The sequence below is a fragment of the Gymnoscopelus braueri genome, assembly GCF_963280865.1.
Source record: "Gymnoscopelus braueri genome assembly, chromosome: 11".
Lineage (NCBI taxonomy): Eukaryota > Metazoa > Chordata > Actinopteri > Myctophiformes > Myctophidae > Gymnoscopelus > Gymnoscopelus braueri.
In genome coordinates this window covers 13,138,558-13,163,274 of record NC_137613.1, presented here as the reverse complement: position 1 = coordinate 13,163,274, position 24,717 = coordinate 13,138,558, and the positions used below count along the sequence as shown (strand labels likewise).

At 41.3% G+C, this 24,717-nt stretch overlaps 3 protein-coding genes across 3 annotated transcripts in view; all 3 read left to right on the top strand.

The window, feature by feature from the left end:
• The window catches only part of LOC308096048 (peroxisomal ATPase PEX1-like), a 643,221-nt gene that overhangs the window by 481,770 nt on the left and 136,734 nt on the right, over window positions 1-24,717 (top strand). The window lies entirely within an intron of this gene.
• LOC308094815 (uncharacterized protein) overlaps window positions 1-24,717 on the top strand; it is a gene marked incomplete at both ends in the record, with an annotated part of 256,728 nt that overhangs the window by 197,149 nt on the left and 34,862 nt on the right. The gene's annotated exons all lie outside the window — the stretch shown is intronic.
• LOC308096069 (uncharacterized protein) lies at window positions 133-19,604 on the top strand. The gene is made up of 8 exons (XM_080443350.1): window positions 133-227; window positions 1,687-1,803; window positions 12,997-13,125; window positions 16,618-16,716; window positions 17,219-17,314; window positions 17,867-17,899; window positions 18,097-18,351; window positions 18,432-19,604. Exons 2-8 carry the CDS (start codon window positions 1,713-1,715, stop codon window positions 18,449-18,451), a joined length of 723 nt encoding a protein of 240 aa, XP_080299476.1. The 5' UTR covers window positions 133-227; window positions 1,687-1,712; the 3' UTR covers window positions 18,452-19,604.

The following is a 24,717-nucleotide window of genomic DNA, read 5'->3' as shown; positions in this document are numbered from 1 at the left end:
CTTGCATGCCTGTTCTTCTTCATGTACTTGTATTCAAGACTGAAGTTGATTTAATGTTAAATGTATTTATTATCCAGTCAGTATAACATGATGAAGAGTTGTTATTAAAACACAGTTGAACTCTCTTTGTGTAGATAAAGATAAAGCTAAAGCTAAAGCTGATGCTTATCTCAACAAGGAGACAGCAGAGCAGAAGAATAGAAGACTGAATTCAGCTCATATCTTTGGTAAGTAGGATAACAATAGACTTAACGAAAACTATACATTAAACTTTATTATACTGTGCATTTATCAATGAAACAGTCACAATTATGAACACACACACACACACATACACATACACATACACATACACATACACATACACACACACACACACACACACACACACACACGAGTACTAGTATTACTATACTTGTGAGGACAATAAAGGTTTTAGGACGGTGATTTTATGAATGCACTTTTCTTTGTTGTCATTTTTAACGGCAAAGCCGGAAATATCGGATCTACAAGCTCATGACATGTACCGCTGCGACTTGTTGTGAGCTTGTAGATCTGATATTTTCAGTGCAAGACACCGGCGTGTGATTAAGTTGAAATCCTAACCCCCAAACTTAACCTCTAAATGTCTAATCCTTAGCCTCGTGTAGCTAGACTATATCACTGTGTGGACATGAGTCTGGTGCTTCTATGAGGATGTTATTTTTTCCAAGGGGGCGGGATCAAAACAATGGCTCTGGACGCAATTGGTTAGACTTACTACCAATTACATTCTCCCATATTTGAATACTGGGCCCTGATTGGTCACCCCTAGTCTGGGAGGCATTGCGTCGGAGCTTGGACAGCAGGGGCGCGGCCACTGCGTTGTGATTCAAATCAACAGCCAATGAAGAAAAGGGGGCGGGAACCACATGCAGTGGGTGTTGCATGTAAATAGGAGCGAGGGGAAGCAATTTCCCCTTGAGAAATTGCGGCCGCCATTGTTGTGTACTGCTGTTTGCCTCTCGTCGGACTTTTTAGACGAGTTGCACAGCTCTCAGACCGGTAAGAGGCGTGTCCGCTCAGATTCTGAGCGTAAGTTATATCCCGCCCACAAATACAGGGGTTTTGGCCCAGAAGTTCCTCGCCACTCCCGTTTGTATGCGAGAGCTGGCGAAAACTTCTGGGAACTCAGATTAGGTCACCCCAGACTTCTGGAGCAGGAAATGGATTCACAACGGAGCGTGCCAGACCCAAATCGCAGAGTGCAATTTTTTTTGCACTGGCTGATTCGTCTGGTCCCAGGCGATCTAATCCTAACCTTAAACCCAACCTACATCTTTTCCTAATTATATGCTTTACTCCCCAAATCATTTCTAACCATAAAACAACCATTTCTTGTGTGAGGACCTGGAAAATGGTCCTCACAATGTCTATTTATCAAATTATACTATACTTTTGGGAAGTTTGGCCCTCACAAGTAGAGTAATACAAGCACACACGCACGCACGCACGCACGCGCACGCACACACACACACACACACACACACACACACACACACACACACACACACACACACACACACACACACACACACACACACACACACACACACACACACACACACACACACACACACACACACACACATTGAAGTTGTCTGTGGTTCCTTTAAACTTATGAGTGTTCTTTATGTTCTACAAAAGCGGCACAACTGGATTTTGCCGAGGATATGACCCAGGATCAGAGACAACTATTTCTGGGTATGACCTACGATCAGCAGTTCCTACTGACCTACCAGAAATACCAAGAACTGAAGAAAGGTAATATATTACTGACAGAAAAAGTCCAAGAATTGGATAGAAGTAATAAACTACTGACAGAAGAAGACAAAGAACGGAAGAAAAGTAATACATTACTGACACAAAACATGATATAGAGCTTAACATGTGAACAACTGATATAGAGCTTAACATGTGAACTAATGATATAGAGCTTAACATTATTTAGAGCTTAACATGTGAACTACTGATAGAGCTTAACATGATATAGAGCTTAACATGTGAACTACTGCTATAGAGCTTAACATGATATAGAGCTTAACATGTGAACTACTGATATAGAGCTTAACATGTGAACTACTGATATAGAGCTTAACATGATATAGAGCTTAACATGTGAACTACTGATATAGAGCTTAACATGATATAGAGCTTAACATGATATAGAGCTTAACATGATATAGAGCTTAACATGATATAGAGCTGTTAAATAAATAATACACTTCAGACTTTTAATTGAACTTCTGTCCCTATACTCTTTCCCTAATAAACAAAATAAATAAACAAACAACCAACAAATAAACATAACAATACTTCTTTCACAAGCTCCTTCAGATCACAATCTCCAAACATGACCAACAACAACTACTCGGACGTAATGGTGAACGTCAACGCAGACCGACGCTCCAAACAATAACAACAGTTCACACGTTAGTGTCCAAACGGCCTCTTTTTCCCACGCTCTCGAGTAAGTCTATTAGTCCTTATATCCAAATGAAACGATAACGATCTTCCGTACAACGCGGTCCGAAGATAACTTAAAGTTCGGGGTACCCCATTATTTGTAATCCACAGGAACAGAAATATGGACTTATCTCACCCGCGGCTCCGTCAGAATCCTCTCGGTGACCGGCGGTTTGTTCATAAATCCAGCGCGATTGTAACCCCACGGCAGAAACGACTCGTTCCTCTTCCGTTGGGCTCGCTATTTCTTTGTTCTTGGCTGCAGCTTACTGTTTAGTTAAAAACTATAACCTAAACTAGTAACACTGGCGCACAGGAGATCTCCTCTCGATTCACCAGTTCACACCGGTGTTTGTTCCCCCCTCCCCCCAGTGCCGCACCCTCTACTTGAAACGTCGGGTGGCACAAATCATTCAATCACCCACTGATCAGACCCATTACCCTCACGTGAATTGGAAATGTCCATATACCTCATAGTTTCCCACATGTTACATATCAATCAGATACAATTACATGCATAAGTAAATCAGATGTTACATATCACTCGTATATAATAACACCCATAGATTAAGCAGATAAATATAATAAATATAATGTGCATTTGTCACAAATGTACAAATGTTTTAATTCCTAAAGTGTTGGCTAAGTTGTGACCAAATGGACTGACGGCCCTCATATCTCTGTCTGTCGGTACCTCTGTGCACGCTGCACACTAAAATCCTCAGTGTTCATTTATCCATTATTAACTCCAGATATAACGACATGGACCATTATCCGTTTGATGTCGAACTAATAATTATCCATAGATATTCTATGACGTATATGGAAACGCTCCCGTATGTATAGCCTCCTGGAGGTCTGTTTTTGACACAAACATAACTTATAGATATAGATTTTTTTTTCTTTATAAAAGAATATAAAAGACAGCATTCTAAAGTTTTGTAACTTAATATAAAATGACGAAAAGTACATTCAAAGTGGAACAAACCTGGATATTTATATTTATTTTGGACCAGAAGGTAAAACATTAAAATGTTCCTCCTGATCTCTTTTAAAACTGCTTTATTTAACTGCTTTCGGTTTTTGCACTACTACTTTATATCTCTCTCTGCTCTTATTTTAGTTTTTCTTTCTTCTCTGTTTACCCTGTATTAATATTCCACTAGACTTTTGCACACGTTTGGTTGAATCTTTTGATCTGTCACTCGCGTGACGGCATGAAGTCGACCTACCACACAAGCAGACTTTAGATCAAATTGACCTTTTTCCTGTGATTTCGTTGGCCACTGTCTCCCCTCGGGGCTCCACACGTCCAAACACCTTCTCCCACATGCAGAGGGGTTACCATTGTCTTTTAAATATCGGCTTTGCACTACATTTCAATCCCACTCTAATATTATAACAATTATATATATATATATATATATATATATATATATATATATATACATTTTTGGAGGGCACAAAGGCCAAGTGCCAGGGCAGGAAGGCCATCAAATAAAACAATGATTTTAAGTCCACGCCACATCATAATTAATTTAGCTTAAAGGTTAAGGATGTTTACATAATACATAATAACTTTCAAATAAATAAATATCATGAAGCTGTTTATTTCACAGAATAATTGTTTTATTTCTCAAACAATTAATACATCTCATTTTCATGCTGGATGAACAATGTTCATCATGGACACAAAAAGATCATCATCTCAAGTTGGGGGGGGGGGGGGAACTGCTCTGGCTTCATGTGAACAGAGGATTATAGCTAGATGCACCTTCTGACTTCCCTTATGCTGTCCCACACAAACAGCAGTAATTAAACTGTCCTACAGAGACAAACAGTAGTAACAGCAGGAAATGAGTTTCAAACAATCATTTAGCTTCTCTGGTTTAACCCGTCAAAACAGGGAAAGCATCTGTGTCATTTTAGATTTTAGCTACATTTATAGCAACATAACATTTTCAGAAAACTCTTAGAACATTAGAACTTAGTTAGTGCCGTGCTACTGTACAAGTTTGTACATCTATTTTTGAAGATTTTGAATAATTTATGTATTTTTTAACACTGGGGGGTCCCTGGCACAAAACATTTTCAGATGGGGGACAAATACATATCAATTTGGGGGTCCTTGGCATGAACAAGTTTGAGAACTACTGATTTAAAGGCATTTGTAGAATCGGCCTCACGTCTTAATGGGTTAAATAAACAATCACATTCACAGCTTTAAATCACAAAATACAAGTAGCTACTGTTGCAAAATATTGTAAATATGTATGTTGTGGCATTTTACTTAGTAGTTCAGCCTAGTTATCCTGTAACCAAAAAGCCTCACAGGCAAAATACTTGCAAATGAGTTTCTCATCGGTCACATTCAGCCCTGGCTTGTACTAGCCTAATCTGAATCACTACTTGAAGATGGGGAGTCAGGCGATGTCACATTGTTGGATTTTGAATTTCTTGGACCATATGGCTGAGTGTATGGCCTCTTTTTACAGATGCCAGCTCCCCACCATTTTGCCACTGCTTCTTGGCTTTGATAATCTGCAGGAGCACAACCCTGTGATTTGATAAGGAGGAGGTCTTCAATTGTGGATGTGTGCAGGCTTAGGCGCCAGTCTCCCTGCATTCTCTTCATAACTGAGAACTGTCGCTTTACCTGAGAGGTGGAAACAGGGAACACTAAGACAATTCTAATCAGGTGTAGCAGGTTGGGATATGTGCTTCCCTTCTCATTCAGAAACCTTGACCATAACGGGAGGAAAGCTTGGTCCTTGTGGTGGCGTACTATGTCAACTTTAGCTCTATACCACTCTCTTTCTATCTCAGCCACATTACAACCATTTTTTGTGAGAAGAGGCTCAAAGTGCTTGCATAGTGATGCACCTCTTCCTCACCAAACTCCTCCAAGAGCCTTTCTTCAGTTGGTAAATTCACAGGATCAAACATCTCTGCTGCAAGAAGCACAGGATCAGTGGAGAAAGTGGAAAATCTCTTGCCAATGCAGGAAATGATTTTGTCCACAGTGTCTTTCCTACTGCGACAGAAGGCCTCTGCAGTTACATTTGAATTTCTGATCTTTACACCATTGTATTGAAAACCCTCAGTGCTCATGGTGAAGGATTCAAAGACTGGGCGGAGATAGGGACCTGGCCTCTCAGTTTGCTTACGCAGTGCAGCCTGGGCAGCCAGGATCCTACTACGCACACTCGATAGGGGCATTTGATCTCCTTGGAAATGAAGCGACAGTTCAGCCAGCGCAGATAAAAGGTCCTGATATAGTGCCATATTGAGAACAAACTTTTCTGAGGTTAACTGCCGCAACATGGCCCTGATCTTCTCTCTCTCTGGTGCGGCCTCGTCCTGTCTTTCCTGGAGGTGGGTGACAATGCTCCTGAAGTTTGAGTTGGCAAGACACGACACAGCCCTCCTCCTGTGGTCAATCCACCTTGTTCCCTGGGAGCGAGCCGGTTTCACAATGTGCTCCTTAAGTTCCTCTCCGATGGCCTTCAACTCCCTCCATTTTTTGGGGGAACGATGGTAGAGAGAGTACAGTCTTGCCAAGAGGTCATCAATCTTGGTAAAAGAAAAACAGAAATGACAGCATTTATTACACTTACACTGCATTACACATTGTACATTTTGATTATATATTCTACAGATATAGTAAGTAAGAAAAACAATACAGTACCTGTTCAAAGTATGTTCCCTTGAAGGCTTCCTTCAGGCCCAGCTCCAGTCTGTGGGCAACACAATGCACTTTCAGCATCCATGGCACAGAGTCCTGTAGTTTGGTGAGGACACCATTCGTCTTTCCAAAGTTGACGGATGCACCATCAGCTGCAGTTGCAGTCAAGCAGCCACTTAGATCCAGATGCTTATGACTTCTTTATCTGAAGTTCCTTTGTCTCCTCTCTCATCTCTGTCTCCTAGACTTACATTGTCTGTTCTGTCATGTTCTCCTTCTGTCTGATCTCTGTGTCTTTGTCTTACTTTGTCTCCTCCTTCATATCTGTGTCCTGCTGGTTCATTTTCTCCTCCGGCCTGTTCTCCTCTCTCATCTCTGTCTCCTAGACTTACATTGTCTGTTCTGTCATGTTCTCCTTCTGTCTGATCTCTGTGTCTTTGTCTTACTTTGTCTCCTCCTTCATATCTGTGTCCTGCTGGTTCATTTTCTCCTCCGGCCTGTTCTCCTCTCTCATCTCTGCCTCCTTGACTTACATTGTCTGTTCTGTCATGTTCTCCTTCTTTCTGATCTCTGTGTCTTACTTTGTCTCCTCCTTCATATCTGTGTCCTGCTGGTTCATTTTCTCCTCCGGCCTGTTCTCCTCTCTCATCTCTGTCTCCTAGACTTACATAGTCTGTTCTGTCATGTTCTCCTTCTGTCTGATCTCTGTGTCTTTGTCTTACTTTGTCTCCTCCTTCATATCTGTGTCCTGCTGGTTCATTTTCTCCTCCGGCCTGTTCTCCTCTCTCATCTCTGCCATTGTCTCCTCTGGCCTGCTCTTCTCTTTCATATCTGTGGCTTGCTTCCTTTTCTCCTCCATCCTCTCCTTCTTCTCCATGTAGTAATAATACTTGTTGTTCACCTGTGTCTGTAATTCTCTGCCGTTTGTTCTTTGGTTCTTCTGTGTCTTTCTGGTCTGCCTTACTCTGGCTGGAAAATATTGACACAATACTGGGTCAAAACAGCTAACAGCAAATACATTAAATGGTTTCACTGCAAAATAACTGGCTTACATGCATTTTGGTGCATCTTAGTAGCTAGCCTTATTGCTTTTTGAATCATAATTTCCTCACCTTTTGAAAAAAACATCCAATGTTTTGCAGTTTTTAGCTGCATGCTGAAACGACTTCTTCAAAATGTGATCCCTCCGCTGCTTGGAAGGCATGCCTTTAGCTGAGAGTAAAATGAAGTAACATAATTTTTTTAACTTAAACAACTCTAACAAAGCCTATACCTAACATACAGCTTGAGCTGTCAACCCGAACTTCTAGTCACATTAATTCCTGTGATAATCATATTCTTTCAATCACATTTTAAAACAAGGATATCTACATGTGTACACCAAACTCCAAATGAATGAGGAATCATTCATGAATGTATGTGAAAATCACACTAACAGTCAAATAAAACAAACACAGTAGATTTTAAATAAACTGTGATACAGAGAATGGAATGTGTGCTTCAAGTGGTCTTTACCTAGTTATGTAATGGCAAACAAAGTTTAATCAGTATTTTTCAAAGTCGTCGTATCAAAATGTACTTAAAAGTACCAAAAGTAAAAGTACTCATTGTGCAGAATGTCCCATTTCACAAGTTCAAAATGTATAAACAATCTTTTGAAAATAGCAGATCTACAAGCTCACATTGCGTCGCGATGTGATGCCTTGTGAGCTTGTAGATCTGCTATTTTCAAATGGCAGAAATATATATATATATATATATATATATATATATATATATATATATATATATATATATATATATAGGGCTTAAGTGGTTAGTGTGTTTGGTAATAATAATACAAATCTTTTCATATCATTGTAGTGGAATAAAGGTACGATATTCCTCTGAGATGTAGTCCAGAAGTAAATACTCCGGTAAAGTAAAAAAAAATACCTCAAAAGTACAGTACTTGAGTAAATGTACTTAGTAACTTTACACCAATGAAGGCCGGGAGTATTTTGTTTTTGCAGTTTTCATTCACACGTTAAAACAGCACACATCGTCAAACCAGCACACATTGTCACGTTGCGTCGCTATAATACAAACAGTGTGTAACATTATATGTTGAGTTTCTTGTCTTATGCTTTCACAAATGTATTCTTACCTCAATCGTCCGTTCAGAGAAGTTTGACTCTGCTAAGGGCCCGTACACACTGCAGGAGATTGGGTCCGAGATTGCTGTCGCCGACATTTTTTGGCGCTCGCCGACAAAACCTCCCGATCTGACGCAGATCGGCCTTTGATCTGCGAGATAATGCTCGCTCTGTGTGAAAGGTTCCGCGAGACGATGTGGCCGCGATTATCCGCTCTGCGACGGCTTTCCGACCGTTTTCAGATAACTACCATGTTAGATATTCAGCTCTGTCCCAGACAGGAGATCGGACAGTATCATACATTATGAAAGGGTCTGCGAGAAGATCCACGCTACAGCCAATGAGAGCACATTACAGCCACCGTGGCCAGGGGAGCGTCGCTGGATCTGACCACAACAAACAGTCCCTACCGCAATATTACCGTCCAGTCCTGTATTAAGTTAACATTATAAAACAAAATGAGAGAGTGAGCGAGCCTGGTGGGCTGTTTATTTTAGAGGAATTGTACAGAGAGACAGACAGACAGAGAGTGAGAGCAAGAGCGAGCTCTGTGTGTGTGTGTGTGAGTGTGCAGCATGTGCACGCTGTTATGAACAGCGTTGCCAGATGTTGCGAGAGAAATAAGCAACCAGGTCTATGAAAACAAGCCCAAGAAAAGGCCACTTGAGCACTTTAAACCTATTTATTACAAATACATTGGATATTTGAAAATAGCCGATCTACAAGCTCACAACGCGTCGCAGCTATTTTCAAATAAAAATCTTGAGAAAATTGTGGAATATTTTCCAAATCCACACAAATCTTGTATGGGGGTCAGTGATGGCACAACATATTTACAGAAGGGGGGTCTGCGGACAAATACATATTATGTGGTTTAAACAACATTAGGAAACAAGGCCAAATAAGCAACTACACAAATAAGCCCAAAAAATGCACCCCGCAACAACCAATATTTACAAGCAACTCTACAGAAAAACAAGCCCAAAGTCGCTTATAATAAGCGGACATGGCAACGCTGTCACTGACGGCTTCTGCGCACTTGACTGCGAGAGAGGGAGAGAGAGAGAGAGGCAGAGAGAGAGAGAGAGAGAAAGAGCGAGAGAGGGGGGAGAGGGAGAGAGGCATATCACGGGATACGTCGATTAAAATGAATTGGAATAAATTCAAATGTATGTATTGGGTCTGACTCTGGAGATAGCATCCTAGTGAACTATCCTACAGTGTGTCAGCCCTTGTCGGGGATCAATCCTGTTGTGAAGACCACAACGATATTATGACAGCCGATTTCAAGAAATAAACTCCTGCAGTGTGTAATGCTTAACGATCAGATAACCCCCCGAGCACTTTAAGGTCCTGCAATGTGTACCTGCCTTAAACGGTCTGCTCAGAGACATTCGGAGTTCAACAGGCTGCGTTAGATTTATCTCCTGATTGGGCCGGTGATGCTTTTGTGTCGTATAACACTGTGTTGCGGGATCCCGACGGTTCATACGAGGCTTGAAATCAAGCCTACCTACCTACAGTACCACTGATCATGTGGTACGCGCGCAGCAAAAATACCGTATTGACATAAAAATGGCGCAGTGGAAAAAAAATAAAATATGTGAAATCAACTGCTGCGGGCGCCGGCGGGGCACCACGGCCACTGTGGCCGTGGAGGCATGTCATTATTCGAGGGGCACACGGCCAATGAGAGGGGCAACGACGGCCATGGCCGTCGTGGCCGCCGTGAAATTCCTGCCCTGCATACATACATACATACATACATACATACATACATACATAGCATAGATATGGGAAAGTGTGCTCCAATTGGGAATGGTAATTAAGAGTGTAAATAATATGACAGAAACGTATGAAACAGCTGACGCTGTAACCGTGAACTACTAAGGTTCCTAAACCCATAGGTTTCTAGTATGTGATAGGTCTGTTTGTGGCGGTGATGCTTCACATACTAGAAACCTATGGGTTTAGAAACCTTTGTAGTTCACTGTTACAGCGTCAGCTGTTTCATACGTTTCTGTCATATTATTTACACTCTTAGTTATCATTCCCAATTGGAGCACACTTTCCCATATCTATGCTATGTATGTATATATGTATGTATGTATGTGTGTGTGTGTGTGTGTGTGTGTATATATATATATATATATATATATATATATATATATATATATATATATATATATATATATATATATATATATATATATATATATATATAATTGTTATAATAGAGTGGGATAGAAATGTAGTGCAAAGCCGATATTTAAAAGACAATGGTTTCCCCTCTGCATGTGGGAGAAGGTGTTTGGACGTGTGGAGCCCCGAGGGGAGACAGTGGCCAACGAAATCACAGGAAAAAGGTCAATTTGATCTAAAGTCTGCTTGTGTGGTAGGTCGACTTCATGCTGTCACGCGAGTGACAGATCAAAAGATTCAACCAAACGTGTGCAAAAGTCTAGTGGAATATTAATACAGGGTAAACAGAGAAGAAAGAAAAACTAAAATAAGAGCAGAGAGAGATATAAAGTAGTGCAAAAACCGAAAGCGGTTAAATAAAGCAGTTTTAAAAGAGATCAGGAGGAAAATTTTAATGTTTTACCTTCTGGTCCAAAATAAATATAAATATCCAGGTTTGTTCCACTTTGAATGTACTTTTCGTCATTTTATATTAAGTTACAAAACTTTAGAATGCTGTCTTTTATATTCTTGTATATATATTTTAACAAGACCACTTCACATGACGTGTCAGCCTGTGTCTATGCCCATGTATGGACGAAATGGGGACAGACTTTTATGGCTGGGGCCTAAGGACAAAGTGACCAAAACCAGTTTTTCGCCCATGTATGGAGAAAACAGGTACAAAACATGCCCATGTAAGGACGAAAGGGGGACAGACTTTTATGGCTGGGGCCTAAGGACAAAGTGACCATGCTCATGTATGGACGAAACAGGTACAAAGCCTCATGTAAACCAGACCCCCTGGGTCCGGCAAAAAAATAATCTATATCTATAGGTTATGTTTGTGACGTCATACGAGAGCGTTTCCATATACGTCATAGAATATCTATGGATAATTACGACATCAAACGGATAATGGTCCATGTCGTTATATCTGGAGTTAATAATGGATAAATGAAAACTGAGGATTTTTGTGTGCAGCGTGCACAGAGGTACCGACAGACAAGAGATATGAGGGCCGTCAGTCCATTTGGTCACAACTTAGCCAACACTTTAGGAATTAAAACATTTGTAAATTTGTGACAAATGCACATTATATTTGTCTCCGCCGGAGGCGGAGAGTATGTTTTCGCTTCGTCCCGCTGTGTGTCCCCCCCCCCTAGCCAAGCTAACATTGGTCAAGTGCCACGTGACACGTGACAATATGTTGACACCAATGCTTTTGATTGGCTAGAGGGACGCATGACGAAATAAAATCCTATAAATAGGTGTGTCACTTCAAACAGTCATTTATGTTTTTTGAAGTGAGGTAAGACAGGATCAGTCTTGATTGGAACAGTACCTTCCAGTACAAATCACCCGTCCGTGCGTGTGTGTGTCCCTCTGAGAACACATAACATTGGTCAGTTTCACGTGACATCACAATATGTAATATAAATATATAAATAGCTTAGACAGGAGAGGCTGAGATCACACAATGAAACTGAAGAAGGCCAAAGCTAAGAAACAGAGAGAAAGAACACTAAACAGAGACAAAGAATCCCTAAATGACAAAAAACGAAGACGAGCCACAAATGCTGACAACATGACACAGCAAAGATTGCTACAATCTCTGGAAGAAAAAGTACAAGAGTCTGTAAAGAACATTGAAAGGAAAAGAAGGCACTGGTCACAGTATTCAAGTAATGAAAGACAACATCAACAAGCACATATCTCATTGTATACAGTAGATACATGTTCTATTTTAAGTAAGAATTAGAACATTCCTAGAGAACTATGGTTAAAGATAGGGTAAGTGATTTCATTTGATTAAAATAGCACGGGTCTGCTGGCGGAGACTTGTGCTCCGAGGAGCACATTTTCTAGTTATTATATTTATCTGCTTGATCTATGGATGTTATTATATACGAGTGTGTAACATCTGATTTACTTATGCATGTAATTGTATCTGATTGATATGTAACATGTGGGAAACTATGAGGTATATGGACATTTCCAATTCACGTGAGGGTAATGGGTCTGATCAGTGGGTGATTGAATGATTTGTGCCACCCAACGTTTCAAGTAGAGGGTGCGGCACTGGGGGGAGGGGGGAACAAACACCGGTGTGAACTGGTGAATCGAGAGGAGATCTCCTGTGCGCCAGTGTTACTAGTTTAGGTTATAGTTTTTAACTACGTGGTATAGTACATCTACATTAACGTTCAGATTTCAAATATAAAGTGCTTACCTCATGGGTCTAAAAATCACTTACGCTTCACAGTCATCACACGTCACAGACTATATTACTTGAACACATGAACACTGAGGATTTTACTGCTGTGTGTGTGTGTGTGTGTGTGTGTGTGTGTGTGTGTGTGTGTGTGTGTGTGTGTGTGTGTGTGTGTGTGTGTGTGTGTGTGTGTGTGTGTGTGTGTGTGTGTGTGTGTGTGTGTGTGTGTGTGTGTGTGTGTGTGTGTGTGTGTGTGTGTGTGTGTGTGTCCAAAGAGATGGCAGAGGTAGAGAAACTCACAGCTCAACTGGAGCAAAGAAGAGACGATCAATTGAAGAAGAAAGATGAAGAGCTGAGGATGATGAAGGAGAGGGATGATGTCACCACTGAAAAAAATCGTCTTGGTGAGATAGTACTGATTAATTTTATATTTTATACATTTATATGATGATCTTTATCCAGAGTGATTCGGCAACAGCAGAATAAACACACATTTGTGACAGTGGCTGGAAATTTTGGGATCAACTCGGCCATTGACAAACAGTAGAAAAGAGCAAATTCTTCTTTTTTTTCTTTCGTGCTTTTCTTTTTTTTTTCCTTCATATTAACACAGTTCGAATGTTGAAGAAGGTTTGTATTCCAAAAGATAGTCGTTTTAGAATCATTAAGTGGTTTAAATTACATTACAAAAACAGCAGTGTTTCTGTGTGTTTCTGTCGCTCTTGTGGGGGCGGAGAGTGGTTTTAACTTGCAGGGACAACATTAGCATGAGTGGTTTTGGTTGCTCGTTGGCCCATTGTTCTCCGGTTACAAGCCTAATCCCCGCCCATCAGTATTGCTCCCCTCTGTGGTGGTGTAAAGTAACTAAGTACATTTACTCAAGTATTGTACTTAAGTACAATTTTGAGGTATTTTTACTTTACTGGAGTAATATCCACTGGGTGAATATTCAACCTGAGGCTGAAACTAACTTCACCACGGTGGGAAGCGGCCAGTATTGCGTTAGTCTTTTTCGGGACAGAATCTAGTTGTATAAACAATATAACATTGTAGCGAACACAGCAGCTAGGTGAGGGCGGCCCCAGCTAAACAACAGGCCGCTCGACGTTCGTTTGTATAGAAGTATCTCACTGAAGATGTGGACAAAACAACGGTGGAGTAACGACTTTAGTAGCTTAGCATTGTTAGCCCGTCGTCAAGCGCCATGGCTGAACGTACACCTGGTGTTTGCATTTCTCCATTTACAACTCGTACATCTACATAAACGTTCAGATTTCAAATATAAAGTGCTTATCTCATGGCCACGGGTGTTATAATTATGCACGGGCCCTCATAAGTACCCGTATCTTCCGTATTGTTCAATAAAAAGCATTTTGATCCGATTGGTGGCCATTGTCTCGTTTTTTTTTCAACTACGTGGCCGTATCGGTTGGAGGGTGTATTGCACTCTGATACGTTATAACTCTATGAGAAAATGGCCGCCGATCGGATTAAAATGCTTTTTATTGAACAATATGGAAGATACCGGTACTTAGACCCACCCGAAGTGAATTGTAACATCCGTGGCCATGAGGTAAGCACTTTATATTTGAAATCTGAACGTTAATGTAGATGTACTACCACGTAGTTAAAAACTATAACCTAAACTAGTAACACTGGCGCACAGGAGATCTCCTCTCGATTCACCAGTTCACACCGGTGTTTGTTCCCCCCTCCCCCCAGTGCCGCACCCTCTACTTGAAACGTTGGGTGGCACAAATCACCCACTGACCCATTACCCTCACTTGAATTGGAAATGTCCATATACCTCATAGTTTCCCACATGTTACATATCAATCAGATACAATTGCATGCATAAGTAAATCAGATGTTACATATCACTCGTATATAATAACACCCATAGATCAAGCAGATAAATATAATTTGTCACATTTGTCACAAATTTACAAATGTTTTAATTCCTAAATTGTTGGCTAAGTTGTGACCAAATGGACTGACGGCCCTCATATCTCTTGTCTGTCGGTACCTCTGTGCACGCTGCACACTAAAATCCTCAGTGTTCATTTATCCATTATTAACTCCAGATATAACGACATGGACCATTATCCGTTTGATGTCGAACTAATAATTATCCATAGATATTCTATGACGTATATGGAAACGCTCCCGTATGACGTCACAAACATAACCTATAGATATAGATTTTTGCCGGACCCAGGGGGTCTGGCTTACATGAGGCTTTGTACCTGTTTCCTCCATACATGGGCATGGTCACTTAGTCCTTAGGCCCCAGCCATAAAAGTCTGTCCCCCTTTCGTCCATACATGGGCATGTTTTGTACCCGTTTTCTCCATACATGGGCAAAAAACAGGTTTTGGTCACTTTGTCCTTAGGCCCCAGCCATAAAAGTCTGTCCCCCTTTCGTCCATACATGGGCATAGACACAGGCTGACACGTCATGTGAAGTCTGGGTCTGGCAGAACCAGGTCTCCTGGTCTTGTTTTTTTTTATATACAAGAATATAAAAGACAGCATTCTAAAGTTTTGTAACTTAATATAAAATGACGAAAAGTACATTCAAAGAGGAACAAACCTGGATATTTATATTTATTTTGGACCAGAAGGTAAAACATAACAATTTTCCTCCTGATCTATTTTAAAACTGCTTTATTTAACTGCTTTCGGTTTTTGCACTACTTTATTCTGCTCTTATTTTAGTTTTTCTTTCTTCTCTGTTTACCCTGTATTAATATTCCACTAGACTTTTGCACACGTTTGGTTGAATCTTTTGATCTGTCACTCGCGTGACGGCATGAAGTCGACCTACCACACAAGCAGACTTTAGATCAAATTGACCTTTTTCCTGTGATTTCGTTGGACACTGTCTCCCCTCGGGGCTCCACACGTCCAAACACCTTCTCCCACATGCAGAGGGGATTCCATTGGCTTTTAAATATCAGCTTTGCACTACATTTCAATCCCACTCTAATATTATAACAATATTATATATACACACATATATATATACACATATATATACACATACATACATACATACATACATACATACATACATACATACATACATACATACATACATACATAGCATAGATATGGGAAAGTGTGCTCCAATTAGGAATGGTAACTAAGAGTGTAAATAATATGACAGAAACGTATGAAACAGCTGACGCTGTAACAGTGAACTACAAAGGTTCCTAAACCCATAGGTTTCTAGTATGTGACGCATCACCGCCACAAACAGACCTATAGCCTACACAGGTCTTAACATCACTTACGCTTCACATTCATCACACGTCACAGACTATATTACTGGAACACATGAACACTGAGGATTTTACTGCATGCACTGTGTTTGTGAGAGAGAGAGAGGGAGAGGGGGAGAGGTGTGTGTGATAGAGAGAGAGAGAGAGAGAGGGGGGGAGAAGCAGAGAGGGAGAGAGAGAGAGAGAGAGAGAGAGATGCGCGTTAGATGTCAGTTGAATATATTGTGGTTGAAAGCGAGTTGGTGTCTGTACAAAGTTTACAATGGACAGCAATGTTTTAATCTTTTGACTGACACAAACAAAAAATGATGACACTACCTCCAAGTGTTGAAAGTGTGCCTTAACGCGCTGTGCTTCGTTTTGAGCCACGCACGCAGGCTGGGCTGTTTGCAGCAGTACACAGACTCATTGCTCGAAATACAACCGATACGAAGATAGGGTAATTGTGATTAGACATTAAGAGGTTAGGTTTATGGGTTGGGGTTATTTTATACACAGTATTCATTTTATTTTGTTAAGCTATTTGCACAAGGGAATGAACTTTGCCAGGATCTGAGCTGACAGTGACATGCAAATGATTCCATTAACAATAACAAGTCGATGATCTCACAGCGCAGAAGCAAAGAGACGATCAACTGGAGAAGAAAGATGAAGAACTGAGGATGATGAAGAAAGAGAGGGATGATGTCATCACTGAAAAAACTTGTCTTGGTGAGATTTTACTGATTGCTTTAATATTGTATACATTTATATGATGTTCTTTATCCAGTGATTTAGAAACAGCAGAATAAACATTAACTTGTAAATAACTTATATTAATTATTTATGAAATCAATTGGACAATTATGCTCACGTTCTTTACTCTTTTCCTGTTTTTTTGTGTGAATTTAATGATCTCTTGTTTAATGGTATTGATTAGTATTAAACTGCCAGTTCTCTCTTGCTGGGATGTGAAAATGTCTCACTTTGATTGGACAACATCCAGTGTGGTCTGATGTTATTGGTGAACATGCCTTTTGGGAAACAAACATTAGAACATCACATTGTTTTATGTTTTGTGAAGTGGAGCCTGCACATTTTAACTCTGCAGTTGTAAAGGATTTCTATGTCTATCAAGACAGGAATATCACAGAAGTGGAAATACAATTAATTGAGGATGTTAAAATGTGTGTTTCATCTAAACTTATGTTTGTTCTATCCGTTGTTGAAACAGAGAGAGAACTACAGAACTACACCAAAGAGATGGCAGCAGAGCAACGCAAGCTGACCCAGGAAGTAGAGAAACTCACAGCTCAACTGAGGCGTAGAAGTATTGATTACTTTTATATTTTATACATTTATATGATGTTCTTTATCCAGAGTGATTCGGCAACAGCAGAATAAAAACACATATCTATTAATGTAAATATGGATCAACTCATAGTCATAGAGCATGGAGAAATGTGTTCACATTTTTATCCTTTCCTGGTTTTTGGTATGAATGTAATGATCTCTTGTTTAAGTAAGTAATGAATTAAGTAAGGACTCAGCGTTGTTGGTAACCTTAACCCTATGTTAAGGACACAGGGCCGTATTGTAAACAGTTGTGTTACAATTCCAGGCTACTGTACTGCATACCTTTGGATGATATCACTGTCAGAACCAGGAAGTGAGCTTAGTTAGTTGGCAGCAAGCAAGTAGCATGTTATGCTCCTACATGTAATGTGTCAGAGTTGTTCAGGAAAGGATTATATCAACTATTATAACTATAAGAGTAGTTCAATAAAGGATTATATATCTGAGTGGACTTCATTACAACTTCCCTGGGTGTGTTACTATAATCAAATGAACAAATATCACACTTTTCTCTCAAATGCCGCAGGTGTGGAACAACTTCAGATAACCCTGACAACAGGTAAGATATTTACTCTTCTCTGACCTTTATATTTGACCCTGACATCAAATCAAGAACTACAACATTAAATTAAACAATGATTTCTTCCTCCCTCAGTCATCTGGGCCATTAAACTTTAAGTGCAGTTCACCTCTACCTTTGTGAAACCAGAAATCAGAATTAAAATGACATAATAGTCTGACTTTTTATTTTAACAGAAATGAAAGAAGACTTCATGAAGAAGAACTGGACTGAGCTCGTTAAACGTGTCACAGAGGTTCAGGGTGTACTCGATGAGCTTCTTCGTGAAGGCTTTCTGTCAGAGGAGACGTATAGCAACATCAAGGCAGAGGGGACCAGTGAGGCTAAAGTGAGAATGTTGCATGACATTATGAAAAAGAAAGGGAAAAAAGCCATGTCAGCGTTCTACGATGCTCTGCAGAAGCATGAGAAGCATCTTGTTAAAGACCTGAGTAAGAGCCAATAACAATATATTAAAATATATTTTTTTCAAGTCTGTAGGAGTTCTGTGTGACATTTTTTTTTTTTCTAGAGGAAGGAGGTCATCATTGACTTCAGGAGAAACGGAGGTGAAAATGCTCCTGTGAATCAACGGAGAAACGGTGGAGAGAGGCCAGTTTTAAACTGTAGGAGTCCATCTGTCAGAATGACCTTCTGACTCCTTGTTAGAACTATTCATGCTCACTCATCCACAGTATAAACAATTTGGTTTAAACATTAAATAATCTGATCAAATCTAGAAATATGGTAAACATTTGGAGAATACAACATTCAGACAAAAAGCAGTATTCATTTTACTCACATGTGCACCAGTCAAGACTTTATGGACATATGGACATTATGATTGTATTAGTATTGGATCTCTTCTACTATGATATATGGACTTTATGGGATCATCATGATTACCTTGAATGTCATATTTTGATCATGTTTTTATTATTATCTTAATATGGTGGGTTACAGTATATGTTCTTGTCATGGGTTGAAGACATTTTCATTATTTTGGGGACTTTGTGGTTAATCTCTGGTAGCCATTTTGGATTTTTTTTATTGGGATTTTTTTGCCTTGCATTTGTGTTTTATTTTCCCCGCCTCCTCGTTACCCACCACACCTGAGTGTTGTGTAAGAGTCTTTGATTTATTGATTGATTGAATACTGTATTATCAACATTGTTAACAGTACAGATATCGCAGTCAAAAGTTATGCTAAAAGGAAAACACAAAAAGCCCCTGGGGCGTGTTTCCATTGTGGTCCATTGTACCCAATTAATCAGCAAGACATACAATACATACATAGTGTGAGAGGTTGAGGAGGCTGGTGGTTGAAGGGTGCATGGACAGCTTCCATTAGGCCCTCTCCTTTGTGTGTGTGTGTGTGTGTGTGTGTGTGTGTGTGTGTGTGTGTGTGTGTGTGTGTGTGTGTGTGTGTGTGTGTGTGTGTGTGTGTGTGTGTGTGTGTGTGTGTGTGTGTGTGTGTGTGTGTGTGTGTGTGTGTGTGTGTGTGTGTGTGTGTGTGTGTGTGTCAGTCAACCGCAGAGAGAAGAGCTGTCTGGATAGACAGAGAGCCAGACTAATGACTTTCTACAGACCGGTAAAGCCGAACAGCGGCCCGGCTGAGTTTAGTTAGACAGTAGCTCCATGGGGCGGGTATTATTTGTATTATGTGTGTTTGAAGTGTATTGTTTAAATGCTGTTTCCTGAATAAAAGCTCCTGGCCATTGTCCAGCAGGGAACTACACAATGCCGGCCTGACTTTGTCTGTGACCCATATTACTCCTTCCACCAAACCTTTCCTGTTGCCACTGGTTTACATACATAGATACTGTGGAGGCTCACTAGGGGACCGACTGCCAGGTATGCACCTCACCATGGAGAGACAGAGGGAGAGAGACAGACAGAGGCCCAGCAGACAGCGCGTCATCAAGGGGCGGTACCTACCAATCTTCATCATGAATCAGCCCCAACTCAGTGCACCTGCGATGACATGACACATATTCACATATACATACATATATACATACATACATACATGCATACAACGGCGGGAATCTGGCAAATCATTGTCGTTCCATCGTTTTACAGTGATGGACAAACTTAGGAGACAATGGATTGTGAAAATCCGGAGGGATATTGGACCGAATTTCAAGGTAAAACAAGGTTTTGCTTAGCGTTAGCCCCTGTTAGCGTTAGCCCCTATCTGACTTATCTAACGTTAGCATTACATCCTAGCTAGGTTTCACATTGTATTAATACATGCTATGTAATGTACACGAGCTGAAATATCAACGCACATCTTGGACTTAATATTTAAGAAGTAAAACCCACCATTTAAGCAAGATTTGTAAAATGTAATTTAATGTAATATAGAAGACTTTAAGACTCACATCCCTTGCAACGTTAACGTTACTGTAACTGGTCTTGCTGTCACCCGACCTCAAATGTTCAGGTTTAAATTACGCTAATTAAGTAACGTGCTTATATCCTCAAGGGAACACATATTTATTCTGTGTAATGTTCATACAGATTACATCACACACAAAGATGTGTTCAAAGCACTTCAGCCCTGAGTGTTGTGTGGCTGGGAAGACATCCTGGTTCCACACATTGTCCTCCAGTAAGACATCCTGGTTCCACACAGTGTCCTCCAGTAAGACATCCTGGTTCCACACAGTGTCCTCCAGTAAGACATCCTGGTTCCACACAGTGTCCTAGAGTAAGACATCCTGGTTCCACACAGTGTCCTCCAGTAAGACATCCTGGTTCCACACAGTGTCCTCCAGTAAGACATCCTGGTTCCACACAGTGTCCTCCAGTAAGACATCCTGGTTCCACACAGTGTCCTGCAGTAAGACATCCTGGTTCTACACAGTGTCCTGCAGTAAGACATCCTGGTTCCACACAGTGTCCTGCAGTAAGACATCCTGGTTCCACACAGTGTCCTGCAGTAAGACATCCTGGTTCCACACAGTGTCCTCCAGTAAGACATCCTGGTTCCACACAGGGTCCTACAGTAAGACATCCTGGTTCCACACAGTGTCCCCCAGTAAGACATCCTGGTTCCAGACAGTGTCCTCCAGTAAGACATCCTGGTTCCACACAGTGTCCCCCAGTAAGACATCCTGGTTCCACACAGTGTCCTCCAGGAAGACATCCTGGTTCCAGACAGTGTCCCCCAGTAAGACAAGACATCCTTGGTTCCAGACAGTGTCCTCCAGTAAGACTTCCCTGGTTCCAGACAGTGTCCCCCAGTAAGACATCCTGGTTCCACACAGTGGCCCTAATTTATCAACGGAGCGTATAAACCGGCTTATATTTTTCCATATACTTGTCCAATATGTATGGTAGAGAATGTTAATATAATATAACTTACATACAATTGATCTCCCTGATCTTCTATTGAGACATTTAGATCGTGTCAAAGGTCATGTCTCACCTAGACACAGGATCTGAGTTCCCAGAAGTTTTCGCCAGCTCTCGCATACAAACGGGAGGGGCGAGGAACTTCTGGACCAGAACCCTGGTATTTGTGGACGGGACGTAACTTACGCTCAGAATGTGAGCGGACACGCCTCTTACCGGTCTGAGAGCTGTGCAACTCGTCTAAACAGTCCGACGAGAGGCAAACAGCAGTACACAACAATGGCGGCCGCAACCCGTCGCTCCTATTTACATGCAACACCCACTGCATTTGGATCCCGCCCCCTTTTCTTCATTGGCTGTTGATTTGAATCAGAACGCAGTGGCCGCGCCCCTGCTGGCCAGGCTCTGAGGCGAAGTCTCTTAGACTAATTTTGACCTGATGGTCAAGATTCAATTTATCCCCTGAGCAAGCAGGCAGGCTCTATTAGCCCAATGATAAAAGAAAATATCAGCTCTTTCGCAGGAAACCAGGTTCAAATCCGGGGTAGAAGAGGAAAGTTACCTAGTGCAGCTTTAATATATTAATAATCATTATTTATGTTAGCAAACGGCATACTTTACATTGTAATAGCCAATATGTATTAAGAATTGAAGCTACTGTATAAACCATGTATGTATGGCATGAGGCTCATATGAGCTCAGAGCCCTTGGAATATTTTTGAAAGGTTCACCCCCGTTCAGGTCCTTACAAGGTAAAGTACAAAAATAACAGAGTAAGATTTGAACCTGATGTCTTCACCAGTGAACCCTTGGAGCTTTCTGTGAGAATTTCACCAGCTTCCTGACGGATGACTTGCTAACAAGCTGTTGATTTCTTGCCTTCCAGCACTTAAGATAGACAAAGAGACATTTCCCTCAGTGCCCTCAATACCCTCATAGCCTACCTGTTGAAGTTACTTCTCCAAAGTGAGTGACTCCCACAGCCACACCAATAGAGGGAGCCACCATGATCTGGTAACACCCACACTTAGAACAAACATGGGGAAAGTTCTCATTCTACTGCTCTGCCACCGACATGTGGAATGTCCTGAAACACCATCCATTAAAGGATGTGTAACACTGGTTTCTTTCAAAACTGGCCTGAAAAAAACATCTATCAGGAGACCACAAGGGGAGGTAAATGTCATTTTCCCATCTCTTATACTGTATTTGTTGATGACATGTATTATTGTGCTAATTTTGTATGCTATGCTATGTTGATGAATTGAATACATAGGACCACAATGGAAACAAGTCCCCAGGACTTTTATTTTGTGTTATCCTTTTAGCTTTAATGTCAGACTGTACCACATGCTGTTTACATTTCTGACTAATAAAGTATTCAATCAATCAATTAAACAAGGCTTTAATTTAGTGCCTTTAACTGTATAAACTGGTAGCAGTGACGTGGTGTAGCCCCTTTCGGGACCCTGTTTACCTTTTTTGTATTTGGGAAGGCGGTATCCAGGGTCCCTTGTAGCTCAAAACACGCTCTCTCGTACCGGCGGCTACCACTGTCTGGTCTCGGTCTAATAGCTCGTCGTCCTGCAGCTCCACTTCCCATGTCCCGCCTCCCCGCGTTGTGATTGTCATGCAAGCATGTAGGAGCTCGCCAATCAGAGGCAGTAACGAGGACCATAGAGTTATGCGTAGGACGCGCAGCTTGTCAGTCACCGCGGGGAGGCGGGACATGGGCAGTGGAGCAGAGTGTGAGAAAGAAGCTTAAGTTTTACTAAATTATTAAAAATGTTAAACGGCATCGCCGACCCGCGCGCTTTAATGCCGCTTTCTCGCGCGTTAGTATTGCTCATGTTGGTACCTTTGAGAAATCTCTGCAACTTCTAAGCGACGAGCTATTAGACCGAGACCAGACAGTGGTAGCCGCCGGTACGAGAGAGCGTGTTTTGAGCTACAAGGGACCCTGGATACCGCCTTCCCAAATACAAAAAAGGTAAACAGGGTCCCGAAAGGGGCTATGACGTGGTGGTGACGGTGCTGTCTCCCCCCCCCCCCCCCCTTTTTGGGGGGGGCTGCTGTCTCAAACTTTTCAAAAATAGCAGATCTACAAGCTCATAGCGCGGCACTTGGTGCTGCGCTATGAGCTTGTAGATCTGCTATTTTTTTAATAGCCAAAGTATAAAATATGGTTAAAGTGGTTAGAATGATAGTGACTCCATATTAACTAGTTTTGCTGGGGACCCCCTGGTACCCCCCCCCCCCCCCAAGGACCCCTGGTTCACTTTGCGAACCAATGCACTACACACTTCACATACTGTTTACCATGGTCTGCTAGCAAAATCATGAGTATTTATTTAACTCTGAAAGTATAAAAAATAGACCTAATAGGGGGGGGGGGGGTCATACCGGGATCACACCTTGGCAAACGGACAGAAAATTGGACATTAAAATGTGGGTCCGCCGCGACCCAATAATGGGTCCCAACCATAGACTGTATAAAAGAGGTCCCAACCCATGGTTTGGGAAACAGTGTATTAACTGGCTGAGCCACCAGGCATCCTCAGTAATTTTTTTAAAGATGATTTTTTGGCTTTTATGCCTTTATTGATAGGATAGTAGTCTGACAGGAAATGGGTAGAGAGACGGGAGTGACATGCAGCAAAAAGCCGTCGGGATTTGGGACTCGAACCCGCGACGTGCTGTCAGGCTACTTTGGAGCCTATAGGTGCTCGGACCGCTACGCCAGCGGTCCAGGCCACAATACAGATAATTTGAGTGAAAATATTTGTGTTGTGTTTTGCTATCAGGTGTGTATGTGCTCGCAGCCAGCAGTGGACCAGACCTGATAGACCCGGCCCTGCTGAGACCTGGTAGACTGGACAAATCCCTCTACTGCCCTCCCCAGGACCTGGTCTGTACTGTTTAATATCATACACCCACTCATAATGATCACTGTTTTAGCACACTAATATTTCAACCATTTAACATGCTTATTATATCGTTGTTGTCGGGCAGAAACCTCTTATCATCCATTATTTTAACACCCTACTTGATCTTCACTACAGCGTCACACAAAACGCGCTCTGATCTTGTAGATCTGCTACTTTTGATGCTTTTGAATGTGAATCCTGAAAAGTAACAGTTTTGGACATAATGATGATGTTTCCACCCGACAGAAACATAGAAACCATGTAAGGTCACACAGTGATTCACAAAGACAAAACAGTTGGTATAGTAGAACACTTTTAAAAAGTAGGTGGAAGACAACTTAAAACATAATGAACCCTTTATACTTAGTCGACCGCTGTCCCCCAGGACTTCCCCTGTACACCACATCTCTTTGCCCAAGCTATAGCCCATCTATAAGTTCACAACGAGACGCATCGCGACGCCTAACAAGCTTTGTGAGCCTATAGATCTATTATAAATTGTAGATCATGAGTTTAATAGATTGTTGTGAG